The sequence below is a fragment of the Syngnathoides biaculeatus genome, chromosome 12 (genome assembly GCF_019802595.1).
Source record: "Syngnathoides biaculeatus isolate LvHL_M chromosome 12, ASM1980259v1, whole genome shotgun sequence".
Lineage (NCBI taxonomy): Eukaryota > Metazoa > Chordata > Actinopteri > Syngnathiformes > Syngnathidae > Syngnathoides > Syngnathoides biaculeatus.
The window spans coordinates 25,402,528-25,422,239 of record NC_084651.1 but is presented as its reverse complement, the minus strand read 5'-3'; the positions used below and the strand labels follow the sequence as shown (position 1 = coordinate 25,422,239).

General features: G+C 41.2%; 1 protein-coding gene across 11 annotated transcripts in view; it reads left to right on the top strand.

Moving 5' to 3' along the window:
* ltbp1 (latent transforming growth factor beta binding protein 1) overlaps positions 1-19,712 on the top strand; it is a 183,492-nt gene that overhangs the window by 24,556 nt on the left and 139,224 nt on the right. For 9 of the 11 annotated variants that reach the window (XM_061836278.1, XM_061836282.1, XM_061836279.1 and 6 more), the window contains 2 exons: positions 4,018-4,088; positions 15,684-16,020. In XM_061836278.1, the coding sequence (XP_061692262.1) occupies positions 4,018-4,088; positions 15,684-16,020 (408 nt within the window). Of the gene's footprint in view, positions 1-4,017; positions 4,089-4,374; positions 4,492-15,683; positions 16,021-19,712 lie in introns of those variants that run through there. The other 2 variants (XM_061836285.1, XM_061836286.1) reach the window with 2 other exon arrangements.

Sequence of the window (19,712 nt, the reverse complement as noted above, 5' to 3'; positions counted from 1 at the left end):
AGATTGGTACAGAAGAGCCCGAATCATACCAAAATCACGATTGCATTCATTGGACCTTGAAATGCCAAATGGTTCCACCAGGTTGTACTGTAATGCCCAATGGTTCCACCAGGTCGTAGGTCCAGAGATACGCTGAGAGTACTTTGGCTGTTGTTCTTCTACTCTGCTTCCGCTCTCTAGTGAGTGATCCTGGCACTTTCGGAAAGAGAGAAGCATTCCATTAATTACCAACAGAGTAACCAAAGTAGAGTCACAAGTGGGTTTATAGCATTTCTCAGGACAACAAGGTTGCATGCTGATGACTATAAGGTTGACTAATAAATCATCTCCAAGTATTTTACCAATCATGAAACTTGCTGATGTGTGAGTAGTGATAAAAGGATTGAGAGGTGATTATTGAATCTGCAATGTACTGTGACAGTGCAGTACCACAAAAGTGTAAAGTAATGGATATTTTTACTATCACCACACTATTTTGATTTACCTTTGTAAAAGGTGGATTTTTGTGTTAGTTTTTAAATTTACACATAAATAATACAGTTTTACTAGCGTGTACTAGCGCGCAATGCATTGTTGGTCACGCGAACGTGCAGTCATAAATCGGTCATGGAGGTTAGGGACTGTGTCACTGAAGAATTTACAATAGTAAGTACGTTTCTTTCGGCTTGTCCCTTTCGGGGTCGCCACAGCGTGTCATCTCAGATGAACGCACACAATTGTTTGGCACAATTTTTACGCCGGATGGCCTTCCTGACGCAACCCTTCTCAGGAAGTGGAGGCCCCAGTGGGATGCGAACCCACAACCCCTGGTTTACCAAACCAGTGCTCTAACCTGAGCTACGGGGCCTCTTACACTGAAGAATTTACAATATTAATCTTAAATATATACAATGAAAAGTGAAAACTTTCAACGTAATTGTAGTTCAGGACGAGAAAGACCATCAACAGGGCTTCTTCACACCACACCAACTCTTTGGGACAAACTACACGGACACCTGCTGCCTTTTGTCTTTGGACATTTGGACATTTCTGGAACATTCGCTTGTGTTCGTTATTTTATCGTGTTTGCGTTGTATGGTTGCGTGTGTGATTAAATTGTCTTAAACGCAATCCAACTGCCTTGTCGCATTTTGCTGGTTTGAGCAAAGGGGAGGTGAGTCTAAATTAACACGTAATAGTGCACAAAATGTTCACTGTATACCATGGCCTGTTTGTCGTCCGGCTCAGGGAGACCACACTTCGCTAGCCACTTGGTCCTGAAAGGTCAAGTGTCATCCCTATAAACATTCTAAAATAGATATTGTAATGAAAAATACATATAACATTATTAACTTCAATGTCTACACGAAAAAATAAATATGAGAGAAAGCGAGCTATCCATGCGCAAAGTTGCAGAAGTGTCATTCTACGACATCGAACTGGTCGCCATATTGGGTGAATCCTGCCTCTGACGTCACCTGGACATTCGCCAATGCAAACATGCGGTGGACCCTATTATGGGAGATGAACATGCCCCTTCTGACATGGAAGCTCTTTTCGAAGACGAGAACATCACACTACCAAGTGAAGGCAATATTACGCTATTGTTTCGAGCCATATTCAGATGATATGCAATCACGGCCAAACCGCCTCCCCGTCTGATCCACTTCTGTGACGGAGATGAGCCATCGCGGTTCCTCGCAGCCGGCCAGTGTGGCTCATTTTCGGCGCCAAGGTGGTTTATCACGAAGCTGAGACGGGCTGCTTTGGGCATTGTTCATAGCCCCCGCAGTACGCGATGAACAACATTGTTGACCTGGGGCGCTTTATGGCGTTGTCGTCGCATGCGGCTGATTGCCCATTGTCGGCAGCGTTCTTCATAGCCGCCACCGTCCGCAAGCCCGACGCGCAGCTTTTGCTGAACCCGTGACCGGCGGGTACGGCGCCTCAGCCGGTGTGGCTCATTTTCTGGGCCGAGGTGGTTTATCACGAAGCCGAGCTGGGCTGCTTCAGGGCGGTGTTCATAGACGCCGCTGTCCGCGATGAACAACACCGTCGAACTGGGGCGCTTTTCGGCGTTGTCATACGGCTGAGTGCGGCATTGTCGGCAGCATTCTTCCTTCGCTGGTGAGCTGACGCAGCAACCTTCGCTGGCGAGGCCAACGCTGTCCGACGCGCCGACAAATGTGTTATTTAGCATGCCTGTCATACCTACACGGATATTTTGTTGCGTTATGAGAGACCGATTACGTAGTCCACCCCAAACTATTATTTTTTTTTCGTAGCTGTATACACACCTACCTGTCATTTGGAACCCACGAAGCTCTCATCCTCTGCACCTGTGCAATCCATTTTTCACGACGCACTGGGTCTCTTGCTAGCTTATGAAGGGTAAATCCATCCTCCCGAGTGTTCAAGCAATGTCCAGCAATGCAACGAGCCGGCATTTTGGGTAACACGAAGGAACAATGAGCTACCTTCCCGGAGGTAAAACTAATTAGAAACAAACGAGTCCGCTTGAGGGCAGTCCTGCCATGTATGTAACTTCCTGCTTCTTTTCAAAAACAAATCCCTCGAGAGGATTTTCATGGGAGTTACAAAACGCTGTATACGTCAAAATCATGTTTTGTGGTGGAAAAAACACATGGGTCCATGTCAGCTGCCGTTTTTTCATTAATAACATACTGAAAATCATGCATTTCATGACAGTGGCCCTTTAAATGTTTCTTTTTCTTACTGGGCAGAATATTCATCGTATTATTTCTATCAGAATTATGGCAAACTTTCACGATACAGTAGGGGATTTTCACGTGTCTAATGGTAGTGGTACTGCATGTGATGACACTAAAAATCAGCCACGATTTCTTTGTTTATGCAGAGAATACGTCACATCCGTGCAAGTAGGTCACGTGACTCGTTAAAATGGCAAGGTATAGTACATATGACATGAGATATGACATATGACATTAAGGCTTTTAATTTTTCAGTGAATGGCCGTAGCCTTCCTTTAAACAGTTGTGTAATCTTGTCCTGTTTGCATGTTCTCCCCGTGCCTGCGTGGGTTTTCTCTGGGCTCTCCGTTTTCCTCCCACATTCCAAAAACATACATTAATTGGACACTTTAAATTGCCCTGAGGTGTGATTGTGAATGCGATTGTTGTCTGTCTCCATGTGCCCTGTGATTGGCTGGCAACCAGTTCAGGGTATACCCTGCCTTCTGCCCGTTGACAGCCTGGATAGGCTCCAGGACTCCCGCAACCCTTGTGAGAACAGGCCAAGAAAATGGATGGATGGATATTTTTTTATGTGTAAGAATCTGCTTGTGCAAATTTTAAATGTCAATGTGGCCCCTGAGCCAAAAATGTTTGCCCACTCCTTGGCCACGGTGCCATGTTACACAGTAGGTCAGTCGATTATAATTGAACCCTCCGCATTTGTGGTAACATGGATTTATTGAGGAAAAGGAAATACACCAAAACTGGTTAGTAGTTTGATTTGCTATTTTCCAAGTTTTATTTCACACTCAGCATAATTAATTGCTACTGTATGTGAAACAACCACACACACAGACCAGCCTTATGACATAAATAACAAACAACTTTATTCAAGAAACTTGTTAAACAATTATTCAGAGGAACACACACAAGAGACTCGAAAAGGCACAGGCTATTGATAGACAGCCATTCAAAAGTCAGAAGAAACATTTTCCTTCTTGTCATCTTCAGAAAGACCACAATGAGGGAAAATGTGATATGTATTTTAAAATACATTTTTACAAGAAATACTGAACTTTGTGCAAAAGAAATTCTCAACTTTTGAAAATGGATGCACATTGTCATCAACATGACCTGAAAGAACTCCCACTTGTCGTGCTCCTCCTTTTTGATGAAATGGAACCAATTGTAAATACTTCATGTTCAAGTCATTATTAGGTGGTCTGAGGAAAATAGGTAGTACTGGCCAGACTAAACCTGTCAAGTAGGGCTTGGAAACCTTATAAATTACATAGTTTCCTCTGCTTGTTTTGCATATTTACAGAGTGAATGTCTGCGGAGGCAAGTGCTGTCATGGATGGAGTAAAGCTCAAGGATCCCAGAGGTGCACAAAGCGTAAGTAACTTTAAACATTCTTTGTCCTTGCAAAGCAGTCTAGATTAAGAATGGGCAGTATAAATCAACTCATAAATTATTCCCAAAATATTTTTTGAAAAATAAGACATCATTGTACAACATGGTTTTCTCATCATTTCTTTATTCATCATGCATCTGTTGCGTGCCTGTAAATAGAGTAGGACACAATAAAAATTACAGTAGAATAAATTGTTGCTGAAAAAGTTCATGTGTTGTAAGTCCATGCTGTTTAATATGAAGTGACTCATTGTTTGGTTTGGCCCAGGGATGAAGTGATTTTGGGAACTCCAATCAGCTGAGCACTTAAGGGGCGGAGAGACTCGCCTTGTTTATACAGGTGCAGGAAGCACTACGCAAACATCTGGAGTCTGGACAATGACCAGTAGGGGACAATTTTCAATATCATACCTTAAACCACGGCCACAAGTCATCTGTATTTGAGAGACACTAGTGGAATGAAAGCATGTGTGCACACATATATGTGTATGGGTATAATCATTCATACAATAATGATCAGTGAGTGATCTTTCATGCCTGATCAAGCTAATAAAATGAGTGATTTTGCTATTTATCAATACAAACTAATCCAGCAGTAGACAGATGATCACGAAATATTTGAATAAATTCACTAGACTTGAAGGCAATAGATGAATGGCAGAGTCGACAAACTTGTCAAATCTGCTTAAATGAGCTTGCAAAGTGTAGTTGATGTCTGGTAGAAACAAAACACATGTGACTGAGGGGAATTGGGGTCACTGTTCCAAAAGTACATGGTCAAAGTATGCAGGAAAATGGCAATGAATGTCTGCTCCCATACAAAGTAAATGCGATAAAACAGGCATTTCACATCGTCTTTCATGACTGTAGGACGTTTATTGAGGAAAAAAAAACCAACAACTTTGAATTAAGATAAATCTAAAGGTGAGCTAAAAGTAGAGACAAGTTTTTTTTTTTTAACAATCAATACCAAATCACTTCAATGCAGATTTCAAAAAGGGATTCTTCTTTGACATTAAGAATACTTGCTAATAACATAGATGAATTGTTTTATAAAATCGTTTCTAGGGTTTAGGGCTTTTAGGCCTCTCAGCATAATAGCAAAAGGATGTGTACATGGAACCTTGGAATTGAGTTAAACAGATCAGGTCAAAGGCGGCACAGTGACTCAACTGTTAAGTGTTGGCCTCACAGTTCTGGGGTCCAGGGTTTGATCCCGGGCCCGCCTGTGTGGAGTTTGCATATTCTCCCCGTGCATGCATGGGTTTTCTCCTCCCACATCCCAAAAACATGCAACATTAATTGGACACTTTAAATTGCCCCTAGGTGTTATTATGAGTGCTGTTTGTCTTGATGTGCCCTGCAATTGACTGGCAACCTGTTCATGGTGTACCCTGCCTCCTGCCCATTGACAGCTGGGATAGGCTCCAGCACTCCGGCAACCTTCGTGAGGATAAGCGGCTAAGAAAATGGATGGATGTAGGTCAAAGGCTAGTCTATACCTGGCTAATCTACTGTCATTCTATCCCATGTCCGCACAGAAAGTATTTGCAAAGGCTTGTTTTAATTAACTTTTTTAAAATTGTTGTTGGCGGCACGGTGCATTAGCTGTTAAAGCGTTGACCTCACAGTTCTGAGGACCCGGGTTCAATCCTGGCCCCGCCTGTGTGGAGTTTGCATGTTCTCCCTCTGCCCGTGTGGGTTTTCTCTGGGCACGCCGTTCCCTCCCACATCCCAAAATCATGCAACATTAATTGGACACTCTAAATTGGCCCTAGGTGTGATTGTGAGTGTGGCTGTTTGTCTCTATGTGCCCTGCGATTGGCTGGCAACCATTTCAGGGTGTACCCCGCCTCCTGCCCATTGGTAGCTGGGATAGGCTCCAGCACTCCACGCCACCCTTGTGAGGATAAGCGGCAAAGAGAATGAATGGATGGATAAATTGTTTCTACATTTTGTCTATGTGACAGTGACTTTATGGGAGTCCATCATTTTTCAAACCAGGTCTGATAGTGAATCCATAGCAAAAAGCTGTCCTTTCTCTTTTGTCCTTCTCTTGGTACTCTGTCATAGGCTTTCTCTAGGTCTACAAAGACACAATGTAGCTCCTTCTGACCTTCTCTGTACTTGTCCACGAGCATCCTCAAGGCAAATAATGCATTTGTGGTACTCTTTCTAGGCATGAAACCAGACTGTTATTCGCAGACACTTACTTGTCCTGAGTCTAGCCTCCACTACTCTTTCCCATAACTTCATTGTGTGGCTCATCATCTTTATTCCTCTGTAGTTTCCACAGTTCTGAACATCGCCTTTGTTCTTTAAAATGGGGACTAGCATACTTTCCCTCTATTCTTCTGGCATCTTCTCTCCCGCTAGTATTCTATTGAATAAGTTGGTGAAAAACTCCACAGCCACCTCTCCAAATTGCTTCCATCCCTACACTGGTATGTCATCAGGACCAACTGTCTTTCCATTTTTCATCCCATTCAGTGCCTTTCTAACTTCCCCCACACTAATCTTGCCACTTCCTGGTCATTCATGCTTGCCTCTTCTACTTTTCCTTCTCTCCCATTTTCTTCATTCATTAACTTCTCAAAGTACTCTTTGCATCTACGTCAGTCAACATATTTCCATCGCTATCCTTAATCACCTTTACTTGCTGCACATCCTTCCCATCCCTATCCCTCTGTCTGTAGAGATTGTTTTCTCCTTTTGTATCCAACCTGGTGTACGTGTCGACATATGCCACTTGTTTGGGCTTCGCCACCTCTACCTTTGCCCTCCGTCAAATCTCAATGTACTCCTTTCGCTTCTCCTCAGTCCTCTCCGTGTCTTCTTTGCTAATCTCTTTCCTTGGATGACTTCCTGTATTTTGGTGTTCCACCACCAAGTCTCCTCCTCCCCTTCCCTACCAGAAGACACCCAAGTACTCTCCTGCCTGCCTCTCTGAATACCTTGGCAATAGTATTCCAGTCTTCTGGGAGTTTATTCCTGACGATCTAGAGACTGTCTCACCTCTTTTCAAAAGGCCACACAACATTCTTCGTCTCTCAACTTCCACTATCTCATTCTGTGCTCTAACTTTGTCTTCTTAATCTTCCTACCCACTACCAGAGTCATCCTACACACCACCATCCTATGCTGTCGAGCCACACTCTCCCAACCACTACCTTAAAATCAGTGGCCTCTTTCAGATTACATTTTCTCCACAAAATATAGTCCACCTGTGTGCTCCTACCTCCACTCTTGTAGCTCACTCAATGTTCCTGTCTCTTCTGAAAATAAGTGTTCACTACTGCTAATTCCATCCTTTTTGCGAAGTCCACCACCAGCTCTCCCTCAAAGTCCTTTGCTGAATGCCGTACTTCTTCATCACCCCTGTTTCCTTCGCCAACATGTCCATTGAAATCTGCACCAATCACAACTCTCTCTCTCTCTCTCTCTCTCTCTCTCTCTCTGGGATGCTCAGGACTACTTCGTCTAGTTCCTTCCAAAATTTCTCTTTCAACTCAAGGTCACATCCTACTTGTGGGGCATTGGCGCTAATCACATTATATACAATACCCTCAGTTTCAAATTTCAGCCTCATCACTCGATCTGATACTCTTTTCACCTCCAAGACATTCTTAGCCACCTCTTCCTTTAAAATAACCCCTACTCCATTTCTCTTCCCATCTAATCCATGGTAAAATAATTTAAACCCTGCTCCCAAGCTACTCGACTTACTCTTTTTCCACAATATATATATATATATATATATATATATAATGAATGAATAATTAATCAATGTCACTTGTGAACAACTAGGAGGCCCCGTAGCTCAGTGGTTAGAACACTGGTTTGGTAAACCAGGGCTTTTGGGTTCGTATCCCACTGGGGCCTCCACTCCCTGAGAAGGGTTGTGTCAGGAAGGGCATCCGGTGTAAAAATTGTGCCAAACATATATGTGCATTCATCTGAGATGACACGCTGTGGCAACCCCGAAAGGGACAAGCCGAAAGAAACCGACTGACTTGTGAACAACTACTAGTTGTTTACCAGGTAATGGTTCAATATAAAAAGAATGGTGGCTAATTTTAGGCCGTTCAATTTTTAATTTTAAACTACGTAACATTTCATCTTTCCTTAGTCATGGTTGAAGGAATAAGAAAACACTGGGTTTTCTAGGGTTAAAGTAATGTGACTTAATTACTTTCAATTACTTTTGGATTGCTCCAACACGAAACGTGACAAAAGCAATCCAACATAAATATAGTATGTGCATATCAATGAATATATTGTCTTATTCTGCAAATGTTTAGGTTGCATGTTTTTGGTGGGAGCGGGAGGAACATGGACCACCCACGACCCAAATCCTCAGAACTAAGACAGCTGTGGCTCAGTAGCGATAGTGGGTCATCTATTGACTAAAGGTTAGCTGGTTTATATCCAGGGTCTGACTGTCTGCGTGTTTAAGTAACCTTGGACAAGACACTGAAACCAAATTTGCTCCTGCTGGTAAAGGCAGCATTCCCCAGTTGATGTATATTTGAATGTGATGCTTTATCAAGCACTTTGACCACAGTGATTAGTCTTGTAGATAATGCACTAAATAGGTGCAGTCTTTTTATCTATGAGACAAACGTTATAGCTTCATGAAGTTTTTAAAACCGATCCACAACTTTGTGTGTGTGTGTTATACTGAGTGAAATGAAAAAAAGATGACTAAAGTTATGAAGGCACCCTTTCTAATTTTGAGATTAACCCCCCTTACTGAAACACACACACACGCACACACACTTTATGACACAAATATGTGGTGATAAGAGGAAAAGATTGGGAATCAAAATCAACAACCGGCCTCTCCTCGCATTAAAAATGTAATCCTGCAAAATAATCCAAATTCTTAATGATACCTGTAATCTGAAGTTTTTTTTCCCATTCTGTAACTGTACTGTTGTATATATGTTACATGTATTTTAACATTCCACAAGTCTGACAGCGGACCCAAGTGACTAAAGAAGATCAACACAACAAACTCACATAAAACCCGTATCATGTCAATTAAACTTTAGTAGTAATCAGATAACTGTTAACTGTTTTCATCTTTCTTTGTCTTTTGGTTCATTTGTAATTATTATTTCTTTTAATTTTTTTGTATTTTTTGTTTTATTTTTTATTTTTTGCACATATTGCACATACAAGGTCAAAACAGGCAGTCTCAGCTGCTCTTTATGCCCGGGCATTTTTCTTTCACCCACTTCGAAATTTCACAACAGAATGACAAAGAAAATCCTTATGCGCCAATACTTCTGCTTCCTAAATTGGAGCTTTTCCATAGAGCATAGCCTCACACTGACTCACTCATTCAGACAACCACGTTATTTTTTTTCAGAGCCCCTAACAGACCTGAGTGACGGTGGGTAGGAAGCACACCATATGCCACAGCCCTGAATAGTTTGATCAAAATGTTAAGAAGATCACCATGACTGATCTCTTTCCTGTTCCTTCATAACAAGTAGATTGCTGTACTTAGTCCATCAACTTCAGTCAGAGAATGAACCTCTTATGTTCCTTACGCCAGTCTGGCAAAGAAAGAGAAATGATTTGTGGGAACAGTTGGCACAGTCAGCTCCAGGCAAGGGCGGGTGAGTGAAATGAAAACTATTTATGGTCTGAAGACAAAACAAATGTAAAAAATGTCACATAAAGTGGAAAGTAAGGTTTGCGCAATTTCAAACTGCTAACATACCGGTAATTTGGCTGCCAGTGAAGAAAAGACATCATTGATGTCATCAATGGGCAATCACACTCTTTGAAAGTGAGTTGCGCATCTTCACTGGGTCACTCTTTGGATTGAGTAATATATGGACTTCACTGACTGCCTGGAGACTACATACATTACATGCTTTTTTTGTACAGTTGTAACTATGTTAAGTTACAACAAAAGTCATAATAATCTTTCCTTGCAGGCTTAGTAGCTTGTTCTTTGTTCTTTAGAAAGATCCAATGGTGGCACACAGTGGCAAGCAACGCTAATGCCTGACATGCATGGTGGCAATTTAGAAGTCGATACTGTATGTTTACATTGCCATTGGCTCGCAACCAATTCGGGGTGGAAACCCCCCGCACCCCTCTCCTGCCCATAGATAGCTGGGATAGGTTCCGGCACTCCCGTAACTTTGGGAGGATAAGCGACTCAGATAGTGGATGGATGGATGGACAGTATGCCTACAATGTAGTTTGTTGTCACAGCAACAAATCAAGAAAATAATCAGCCACATTTATCCACAGGCAGCATAAGAACACATTTAAAAGCTGCTTTGATGTACTGTAATTTCTCATACATAATGAGCAAAATTTTCCCAAAATATTTTCAAAAAGTCAATAGAGCGAATTATATTTAGGTATGGATTAAAAATCAAAATCACATTGTTTAGTCATACAGGTACATTGTTAAAATGGTTATACATATACATTTTGATATGATATTCGATGTCTTATGTTACACATTTATATGTATTACGGTAATGTGCGCCACCAACCTGAGCTCCCTGCAGGATTTTCCCATTTTATGATTGTTAGCATAGCATATTTTTTGCTACTGTACCAAACATCAGAAACGGCTGCCCGTAGGTTGGATTTAACTTAAACTAAGACAAAACATGTTGACTGCACGGGCTTGTTATGTAAGCACTTTTAAAAGAAAAGTGTCATCACTCCTGCCAAAGAAGTGTGCAACTTGGAAGCAGTTTGGCAATTTAAAACAACGAGAGCTCAAACTACGTAGAAATGAGCGCACATAAAAAAAAAAGTAAGGGAGCAAACAATTAAAATGCTCGCTTTTATCATGTGCCCATTTCGCTCGTTTCTATGTAGTTTCAGATCTCGTTGTTTTAATCGCGAAATGACACCATAAAAAAGCTGCTACAGATTGTAGCCGAATGGAGGGCAAGAGGCTGCGTTATTAAAACTGTGGATTCCAAAAAATGTTTCCTTACATCGCCATGGATGGCACAGAGGACATGCTGTGGGAGCAAGATGGGATAACTGTTCATGATGCAATGCAGGAGGCACCGGAATTGGACCGAGTCATCAACGTTGAGTTCCACTACGATGCAGCAAAGATAGCTGCTATGGATCTTTTTCAGATCGGAGATGAGTAAAAAACAGCTCCCGGAAATGACCAAAGAAGTGCTGAGAAAACTCCTTGCTGTGCCGTCCTTGCCATTACCAGCCATAGCAACACCCCTGACTTGGACAAGAACTACATCACATTTTCAAAATTTTTTTTTTAACATTTTCTGTGCGTATGGGTTGCACTTGAGTAGAAAGGCAAAGTACGCGTCAGAGAGCCGCAGTGATGTCAGAGGGTTGCTGCACCTGCAAGTATAAAGACACAATTGTTGTATTTACTTACACCAATTCTCTTTTATTTATTACCATTTGTGGTTGTGTTGCAATGCCGTTCTGCCCGCAGTTTGCTTTGTCATGAGCAACGCACCAAGTTTCAACCCAACAATAAAAAATTATCGATTCCAGAAAAAAATCGTGTGGATGTGTATGTATGTATGGATTGATAACCCGTCACAATCTACCTCTGGTGAAATTGATTTACAGTATTTTGTCTGAAAGAATGCCTTTTTGGGGAATGTTGGTGTGTGACATCGCCTATAAAAAATTTGGTCAAAAACATTTTGAAATGACAGTAGAAAAGCATAACCGCATTATTTATCATATTTCCTCAAGCCTTTCATTTTGTCTCATACAATGGAACTCTCAGATTGGCTGACAAATTTCAGTTAAAATTATCCAGTAACTAGTATTTGGAAAGTTAATATTCTTCATTATGTTTCTGAGTTTGGTTAACTGTTCCTAAAATGAAATAAGCAAAGCACATTTGTTTCCATAGCGCATTTTATAAACAAGGTAACTCAATGTGTTTTAAGAGATTAAAAGGATTTGAATACAAAGATAAAACATTTAAAATGGGGAAAAAAAACCAATAAAATGACAACTATATATATGTACACACACACACACACACACACACACACAGACACACACACACACACACAGAGTATATATCCATCCATCCATTTTCTTTGCTGCTTATCCTCACAGGGGTCGCGGGGAGTGCTGGAGCCTATCCCAACTGTCAACAGGCAGGAGGCAGGGTATACCCTGAACTGGTTGCCAGCAATTGCAGGGCACATTGAGAAAAAACAGCTGCACTCACATTCACACCTAGGGGCAATTTAGAGTTTCCAATTAATGTTGCATGTTTTTGGGATGTGGGAGGAAACTGGAGTGCCCGGAGAAAACCCACGCAGGCATGGGGAGAACATGCAAACTCCACAAGCGGGGCCGGGATCATCCTCAGAACTGTGAGGCCAATGCTTTAGCAGCTGACCCACTGTGCCGCCACACACAGTACATATGAATAGAAAAATACAAGTAGAATTAAAAACAGCATAGACTGCAAGAACTAGCATTTATATTGGAAATACTCTAAAAAGCCTGAGAAAAAAGATGTTTTCAACCTGGATTTAAAAAGATTCACACCTGGGGCTGATGTCACCTTTGTTGGCAACATATTCCATGTGTGCAGCATAATAACTAAATTCTGCTTCACCATCTTTGCCTCGGACTCTACGCTCCACTATTTGACCTGAGCTAGTTGATCTCAAAGCTCAACTGAGTTTGTATTCCATAAGCATTTCTTTCACGTATTCAGGACCTAAATGATTTTGTAATTTACAGTGAAGAAAATAAGTATTTGAACACCCTGCTGTATTGCAACTTCTCCCACTTAGAAATCATGGAGGGGTCTGAAATTTTCAACGTAGATGCATGTCCACTGTGAGAGCGATAATCCCCCCCCAAAAAAATAGAAATCACAATGTTCTCTCAGAACGTAACAAAGAGCTGCGTCATCATAACTTAATAAAGTATGTAAGTCAACGGTGCTAAATGTGTTGATGGGGACGGGCTCCCATTAGCCGGTGGCTGGTGTTCGCCGGTGGCCGGCGTCTGGGCACCCCTGACGTACTTATTTTGCCCGGCATTGGTCCTCCTGAGTATGTTACATACACAAGATATGTAAAAAGGTTAGGAAATTGAACAGTCATAGCTCAGTCATTTTGAATAATGGATCGGGTTTCTCGTCCTCTTTGTCTGTCTGTTGGGGATTCTGTTGTCTGTTAGAAGTAATTTGCATATCGTCTAATATGTCTCAAAACAATAGGGTAATATGGCCCTGGTCATTTCACTTGCTTCTCAGATGTTCTTTTCTTAAAAAAGAGCTTCAGTCTCAGAAGGCGTCAGAAAAATCTGAAAATCTCTCTTGTTCATCTGCCATAGCAGGTGGCACAGAGTGTTTTCTATGGCGACTGTCCCAGTGTGACATCTGCAAATAACGTCGCAGGCAATATGGCCGCCACTGGGATGTTGAGTGAGACTTTCACAGCTTTGCGCTTTCATAAAACGCTCCCCGCTCTTTTTTTTTGGACTTGTTTTATCATCAAAGTGACTAATATTATATGTACTTTTGATAACAATATCTAATTTAAAACTTGTGGTGTCAGTTGCTCTTTAACGATAGTGAGTGCAGGTATTTACTCACAGCAATTCTCTTTTCTTTATTGCAAAAACAGTTGTTTCAGTTTTGTTGTGGTTTAGTTGAAGAAAATTTTGGCTAATCCAGTTATTTATCTACTTTAGACAGTGACACAACACCTCAATTGAACTGTAGTCATCTGGAGGCACTGCTAAATATAACTGTGTTTTATCTGCATAGTTATGATAGTCAAAATTAAAGTTCTGAAGAATTTCACCCAAGGGTAGCTTGTACAGGCTGAACAGGAGGGGTCCAAGAACGGACCCTTGAGGGACCCCATAGGTCATTGCCATTTGTTGTGATTGAGCACTTCCAATGGTTACAAAATAGCTCCTTTCCTCCAGGTAGGACCTAAACCATTTAAGGACTGTTCTATTTGGTCCTACACAGGTTTCCAACCTGTTCAGCAATACATTATGATTTACCGTATTAAAGCCGCACTGAGATCCAACAAGACCAAAATTGACACCTTTCCTGAGTCAGTATTCAACCTAATATCATTTATCACTTTGATAAGAGCAGATTCTGTACCTGTGATGAGCCCGGAAACCTGATTGAAATTTGTCATAAATTTGTCAAGAAATTGCTTAAAAATAACTTTCAGGAATCTTGACTGTGAAAGGGAGAGCTGAGATGAGTCTATAGCTTGCTAATATGCTAGATCATAATTCAAAATTTTGAGCTAAATGCACCAATCCAAAATATTAACATTCATAGTTATTTTTATTTTCATCCTGAAAATGTTGCTGACAGGTTATTGCCCTTAAAATGCTCTAATTTCATTTTCCCATTGTTGCCACTCATTCAGTCCTCTCTAGTAGCCAACTGCAGTTTTTACAGAATCAGATTTGTGCCAAAAAGAATAACACAATACTTTTTAAATTGCAAACAAAAAAATAAGACTAAGAAACAAAGTTTCTTGAATTGGAAGCATGAAAGAAAACATTGAGAAATAATCCCTGAAAGAAAAAAAATTCCTCGATTACTAGATTCATGTGTGCGGTGTATGCCTTTTTACTCACTTCCAATCTCTGTGCATAGGTTCTCTGACTTTCTGCGTTTGCTTTTTGGCACAAACCGCTCAAGTCAACGGGCTTTATGAGAAATGAGTCCGAATTCGCTAATTCGTTTTGTGTGACAGCTAATTCAACACAGAAAATTTAAAGATAAGAATAAAGTACAGTGACTTTTCAAACACAAATTTAGATTTTCCAGAAATTAGCATGTCCTAACACAAATTTACATCTAAAAGTTACCCATCCATCCATATTCTTTACTGCTTATCTTGTTCATGGTTTTCAGAGAGCTGTTGCCCGATCGCAGTTGGAGAGCTGTAGAATGTAGACTTCACCCTGGACTGGTCACGAATCAGTCACAGGGCACAAATGAAGACAACTATTCACACATAGAGTACATTTGCATGGTCACTCTGAGAACTGAACCTACTCCAATGTTAGATGAGTGTCCCACTACACCATCGGTGACTTCTGAAGATGCCCATTCACCTCATAAAATTTTACTTTAACTCAAAACGTTGTCACTGAATGATGATTGTTGGAAATGTTTTTTTTCCATTTTTTTCGTCTTTATCAGAATTGTGTAAAGTAAAAAATGATGCAAAAAAGCCCGTTGCAGAGGTACTCCGTGCCTGAAATGTAGCATTCGCTGACAAGCTGGCGATGTAGGTGATGCAGAAGGACGGATGAACCAAATTTTTCAAAATCCTGACTTGAGCAACCATATGCTTTTATATTAAAATGCATGAGAAAATTCAGGTCCTTTGGGAGAAGATTAGGAACTCAAATGTCATATTTTTTGCAAGTGCTCAAATAGGTTACAATTTACCAAATTAGTTTGTAATTTATAGAACAAATGAATCATATTAGTGAATCTTTGTCTACAAGTCTGTGTCCTCTTATCGACATCTGTCAGTGCTCGATTTTCTCTCTCTTCTCATCTGTCTGGATTTTGTATTCCAGCTAACTGCATCCCTCAGTGCCAAAACGGTGGAATGTGCCTGAGGCCTCAGCTCTGTGTCTGCAAGCCTGGCTCAAGCGGGAAGGCATGTGAGCTGAAGACTGTGCCCGCACACACCCTTCCAGCACAGCCTGGTAAAGGACCAACCAATGATCACAGGAACAGTCACATGAATGGACCGAACGCAGGACCACAGCGTCCCATACCTCAGCAAGTGCCTCCTAATACTTATAATCTGCCCCCACCTCAAAGTGACAACATTGCCCAGATGAAACTGACTGTCAAAACTTCCCCACAGCTTGTGAGACCACATTATATCCAACAACACATCCAGCAACAGTAAGTACTATTTTTATTGGATCTTTAAGAGATCATTTGTCCGGAAATCACAGTTTTCCTTGATCACAGTGATCTTGAGATTTTAAATTAGAATAGGAACAGTACCTTCCTTTTACAGGGACAATATGACCTGTTTCACAGTCACCTTTTTTAGCATTTGATCTGCAGATGACAGCATTGAGCAGTTAAGTGGGCGTTTCTACAGCATGAAACTCAGCCTGCTTTGTGCCTGTAGCAGTAATATTATTATTGAAATTGTAGTTCGCAGTGCTGTGTGACCTGTATCATAATGAGAGCCGCACGAATATTCTGGTGACCTAAATTAGCTACACACGAGGCCAATAACAGGAATACCTCTGTGTCATATGACACATTGCAGTTCTATTGCAGACTATAGCAACAATGATAAATTCACAATTTAATACAATTTTCACCAAACTCAGCTTTGTTTTCTTTGAAAACAAATTTACAAATCTATTAGTTTCCACTAACCTATGCAGGAGTTTCTCCTCAATGTATATCCAAGAATAAACCAAATAGATAAATTACACTACCAAATGAGTGAAAACAGGGAGAACCTTATGTCTAGTCTAATATTAAGATTTCAAGACTCACATCACCTAATTGTCTAATGAGTGTGAAATGGAGTTACGAATGTAATGTCACTTATGTACCTAACACATGGATTCACAGAATCATTTAACATTTGCTGTATAATGTATTAAAATCACTTAAACATGTTTTGACAAAACAATTGACAAACAAATGCCAGCTAAACGTATGCAGCTAGCTAATGCAAAGCAGCAGCTAGCTTCACTCACTACTCTCTTTACAGTAAAATATCACAAACTAATCAACAAAAATGATCAACACTATTCAAGACATTTAATATGAAATCAGTTTGCTGAGGGGAAAAAAAGCTTGATCAGAATCATTTAAAGATGTAACATTTCCAAGACATCCCAACGGCTACCATCTTTTTTCTGTTTCTGCTTCCAGAGGTGATATTTTTCTTATTTCCCTTCCCGCTGTCATCAATTTCAGAGCAGGTCAAAGGAAAAGGCATAACCCGAAATTTTGGTCAACTGAGGTTCTTTTTCTTGGCCATTTTTATTGATAAGTAAAAAGGCACAACAGACCCAAGAGGATAATTTTCCCCCACATTTTGGTCATATTCCTTTAATGTTTAACTTCAAAGTATCACGGTTTTGAGTTTATGGATGGTAGTGGAGTCAAAAAGGTAGAGGGCCCCAGTGAAAGGAACCACAGAGGCAAGAATAACAAAACAATTTAATTTAAAATAAAAGGCCAAAAAAAAAAAAAAACCTAACGTCCATCTAAATTTATTACAACCTTGTGAAAATTCAAGTGATGCACGAACTCACCAGTTAAAGTTTAACACTTTTTGACATGTCATGCATTCCTAATGTTGTGTGAGCTAAAAAACTTTAAATAAGTCAATGTCTGTTTTTGTTAAAAATAACATTGTTGTACCAGAAATACAGTGAAGAAAATAAGTATTTGAAAACCCTCCTATATTGCAAATTCTCCAGTTTTACCTTGTCTTAAGATAACGTGACTGAGAGTGGGCTTCAGGAATTGACTAAAATGTGGATTAACATCCCAGTTATCCGGGAATTATTGCTATTTTAAAACATTATGTGCATTATGTCCTGGTGCATTGTGGTTTGGTGTTGTTACGGTGGGGTTTTGGCTTGTTGTTGAGGTTTTTTTTTTTTAAGTTTGTTGTGGCTCATCTGGACCCATAGTGGACTGTTTATAGCGACAGCAGGATATTCACTGGAGGTAGAATGTTGGTAATTGATGGTTGCAGCATTTCAGCAGTAGGTTTGGAGGAACACCATTTCTGATGATGCTGCCTGCGCTATTCAACTCTCACCACTTGTTGCTTTTACCTTTTACCAAAGTTGCCCAGACAAGTTGAGGAGAGATGGGAAGCTGCATGGGACTGGAGAATTAAATTATTCTTTTTGGATGTGTACCGTATGTGTGTTACTCAACAACAGACACTACTGTTGCTCGTTTACTTTTGGGCTCGTGCAAACGGGAGTGACGTCATACAGTGAAGAAAATAAGTATTTGAAAACCCTGCTATATTGCAAGTTCTCCCAATTTAAAATTATGGAGGGGTCTGAAACTTTCATCGTAGGTGCATGTCCACTGTGAGAGAGATAATCGAAAAAGAAAAATCCAGAAATCACAATGTATTATTTTTTTAATGATTTATTTGTGTGATACAGCTTCAAAAAGATATTTGAACACCTGAGAAAGCCAATGTTAATATTTGGTACGGTAGCCTTCGTTTGCAATTACAGAGGTCAAAATTTTCCTGTAGTTGTTCACCAGGGTTGCACACACTGCAGGGGGGATTTTGGTCCACTCCTCCATGCAGATCTTCTCTAGATCAGACAGATTTCTGTCATGCCCCTGGCATCCTGCCCAGGCTGGGCGTGGCTAGCCAATTAGTCGACAAACACCTGCACCCTGTTTCGGCTGATTACACCCGGTACTTATAGGACACGGGGGACAACTCGTCCTCCGCCAGATCGTTGATTCTCATGCCTCGTTTCCATGCTCCCGTATACCTGACCTACCGCGTACCGACCCTCGCCTGTTCCCTGACCATCCTAGTAAGCCTGCCCCTTCTGCCTGGTTTTCCTGACAGACTCGCTGATCATTGACCACGGACCGAATAAAGGCTTTCTGTACACGACCTGCTTGCCTCTGGAGTCGTGCATTTGGGTCCGCCCTCGAGCCTCGTTCGTGACAATTTCTGGGTGGTCGCTGAGAAACACGGAGTTTCAACTCCCTCCAGAGATTTTCTATTGGGTTTAGGTCTGGAGACTGGCTAGGCCACGCCAGAATCTTGAGATGCTTCTTACGGAGCCACTCTTTGGTTATCCTAGCTGTGTGCTTCGGGTCATTGTCATGTTGAAAGATCCAGCCATGACCTATCTTCAATGCTCTGACTGAGGGAAAGAGGTTGTTCCCCAAAATCTCACAATACATGGCCGCAGTCATCCTCTCCTTAATACAGTGCAGTCATCCTGTCCCATGTGCAGAAAAACACCCTCAAAGCATGATGCTATCAGCCCCATGTTTCATAATAGGGATGGTGTTCTTGGGACAGAACTCATCATTCGTCTTCCTCCAAACACGGTTAGTGGAATTCTGACCAAAAAGTTCCATTTTGGTCTCATTTGACCTAATGGTCATTGGCAAACTCAAGATGGGCCTTGACATGTGCTGGTTTAACCGGGGGACCCTTCCGTGCCATGCATGATTTCAAACCATGATGTCTGAGTGTCTTTCCAACAGTCACCTTGGAAACGGTGGTCCCAGCTCTTTTTAGGTCATTGACCAAGTCCTGTTGTGTAGTCCTCGGCTGATTCATCACCTTTCTAAGGATCATTGAGACCCCACGAGGTGATGTCTTGCAAGGGGGTCCACTCCGGTCCTATTTTGTAATGATTGCTCCAACAATGGACCTTTTTTCACCAAGCTGCTTGACAATTTCTCCGTAGCCCTTTCCAGCCGTGTGGAATTGTACAATTTTGTCTCTGGTGTCTTTGGACAGTTTGGCAGTCTTAATGATTGTATGGTGTGGACAGGTGTCTTTATGCAGCTAACGACCTCGCACAGGTGCATCTGATTCAGGATAATACATGGAG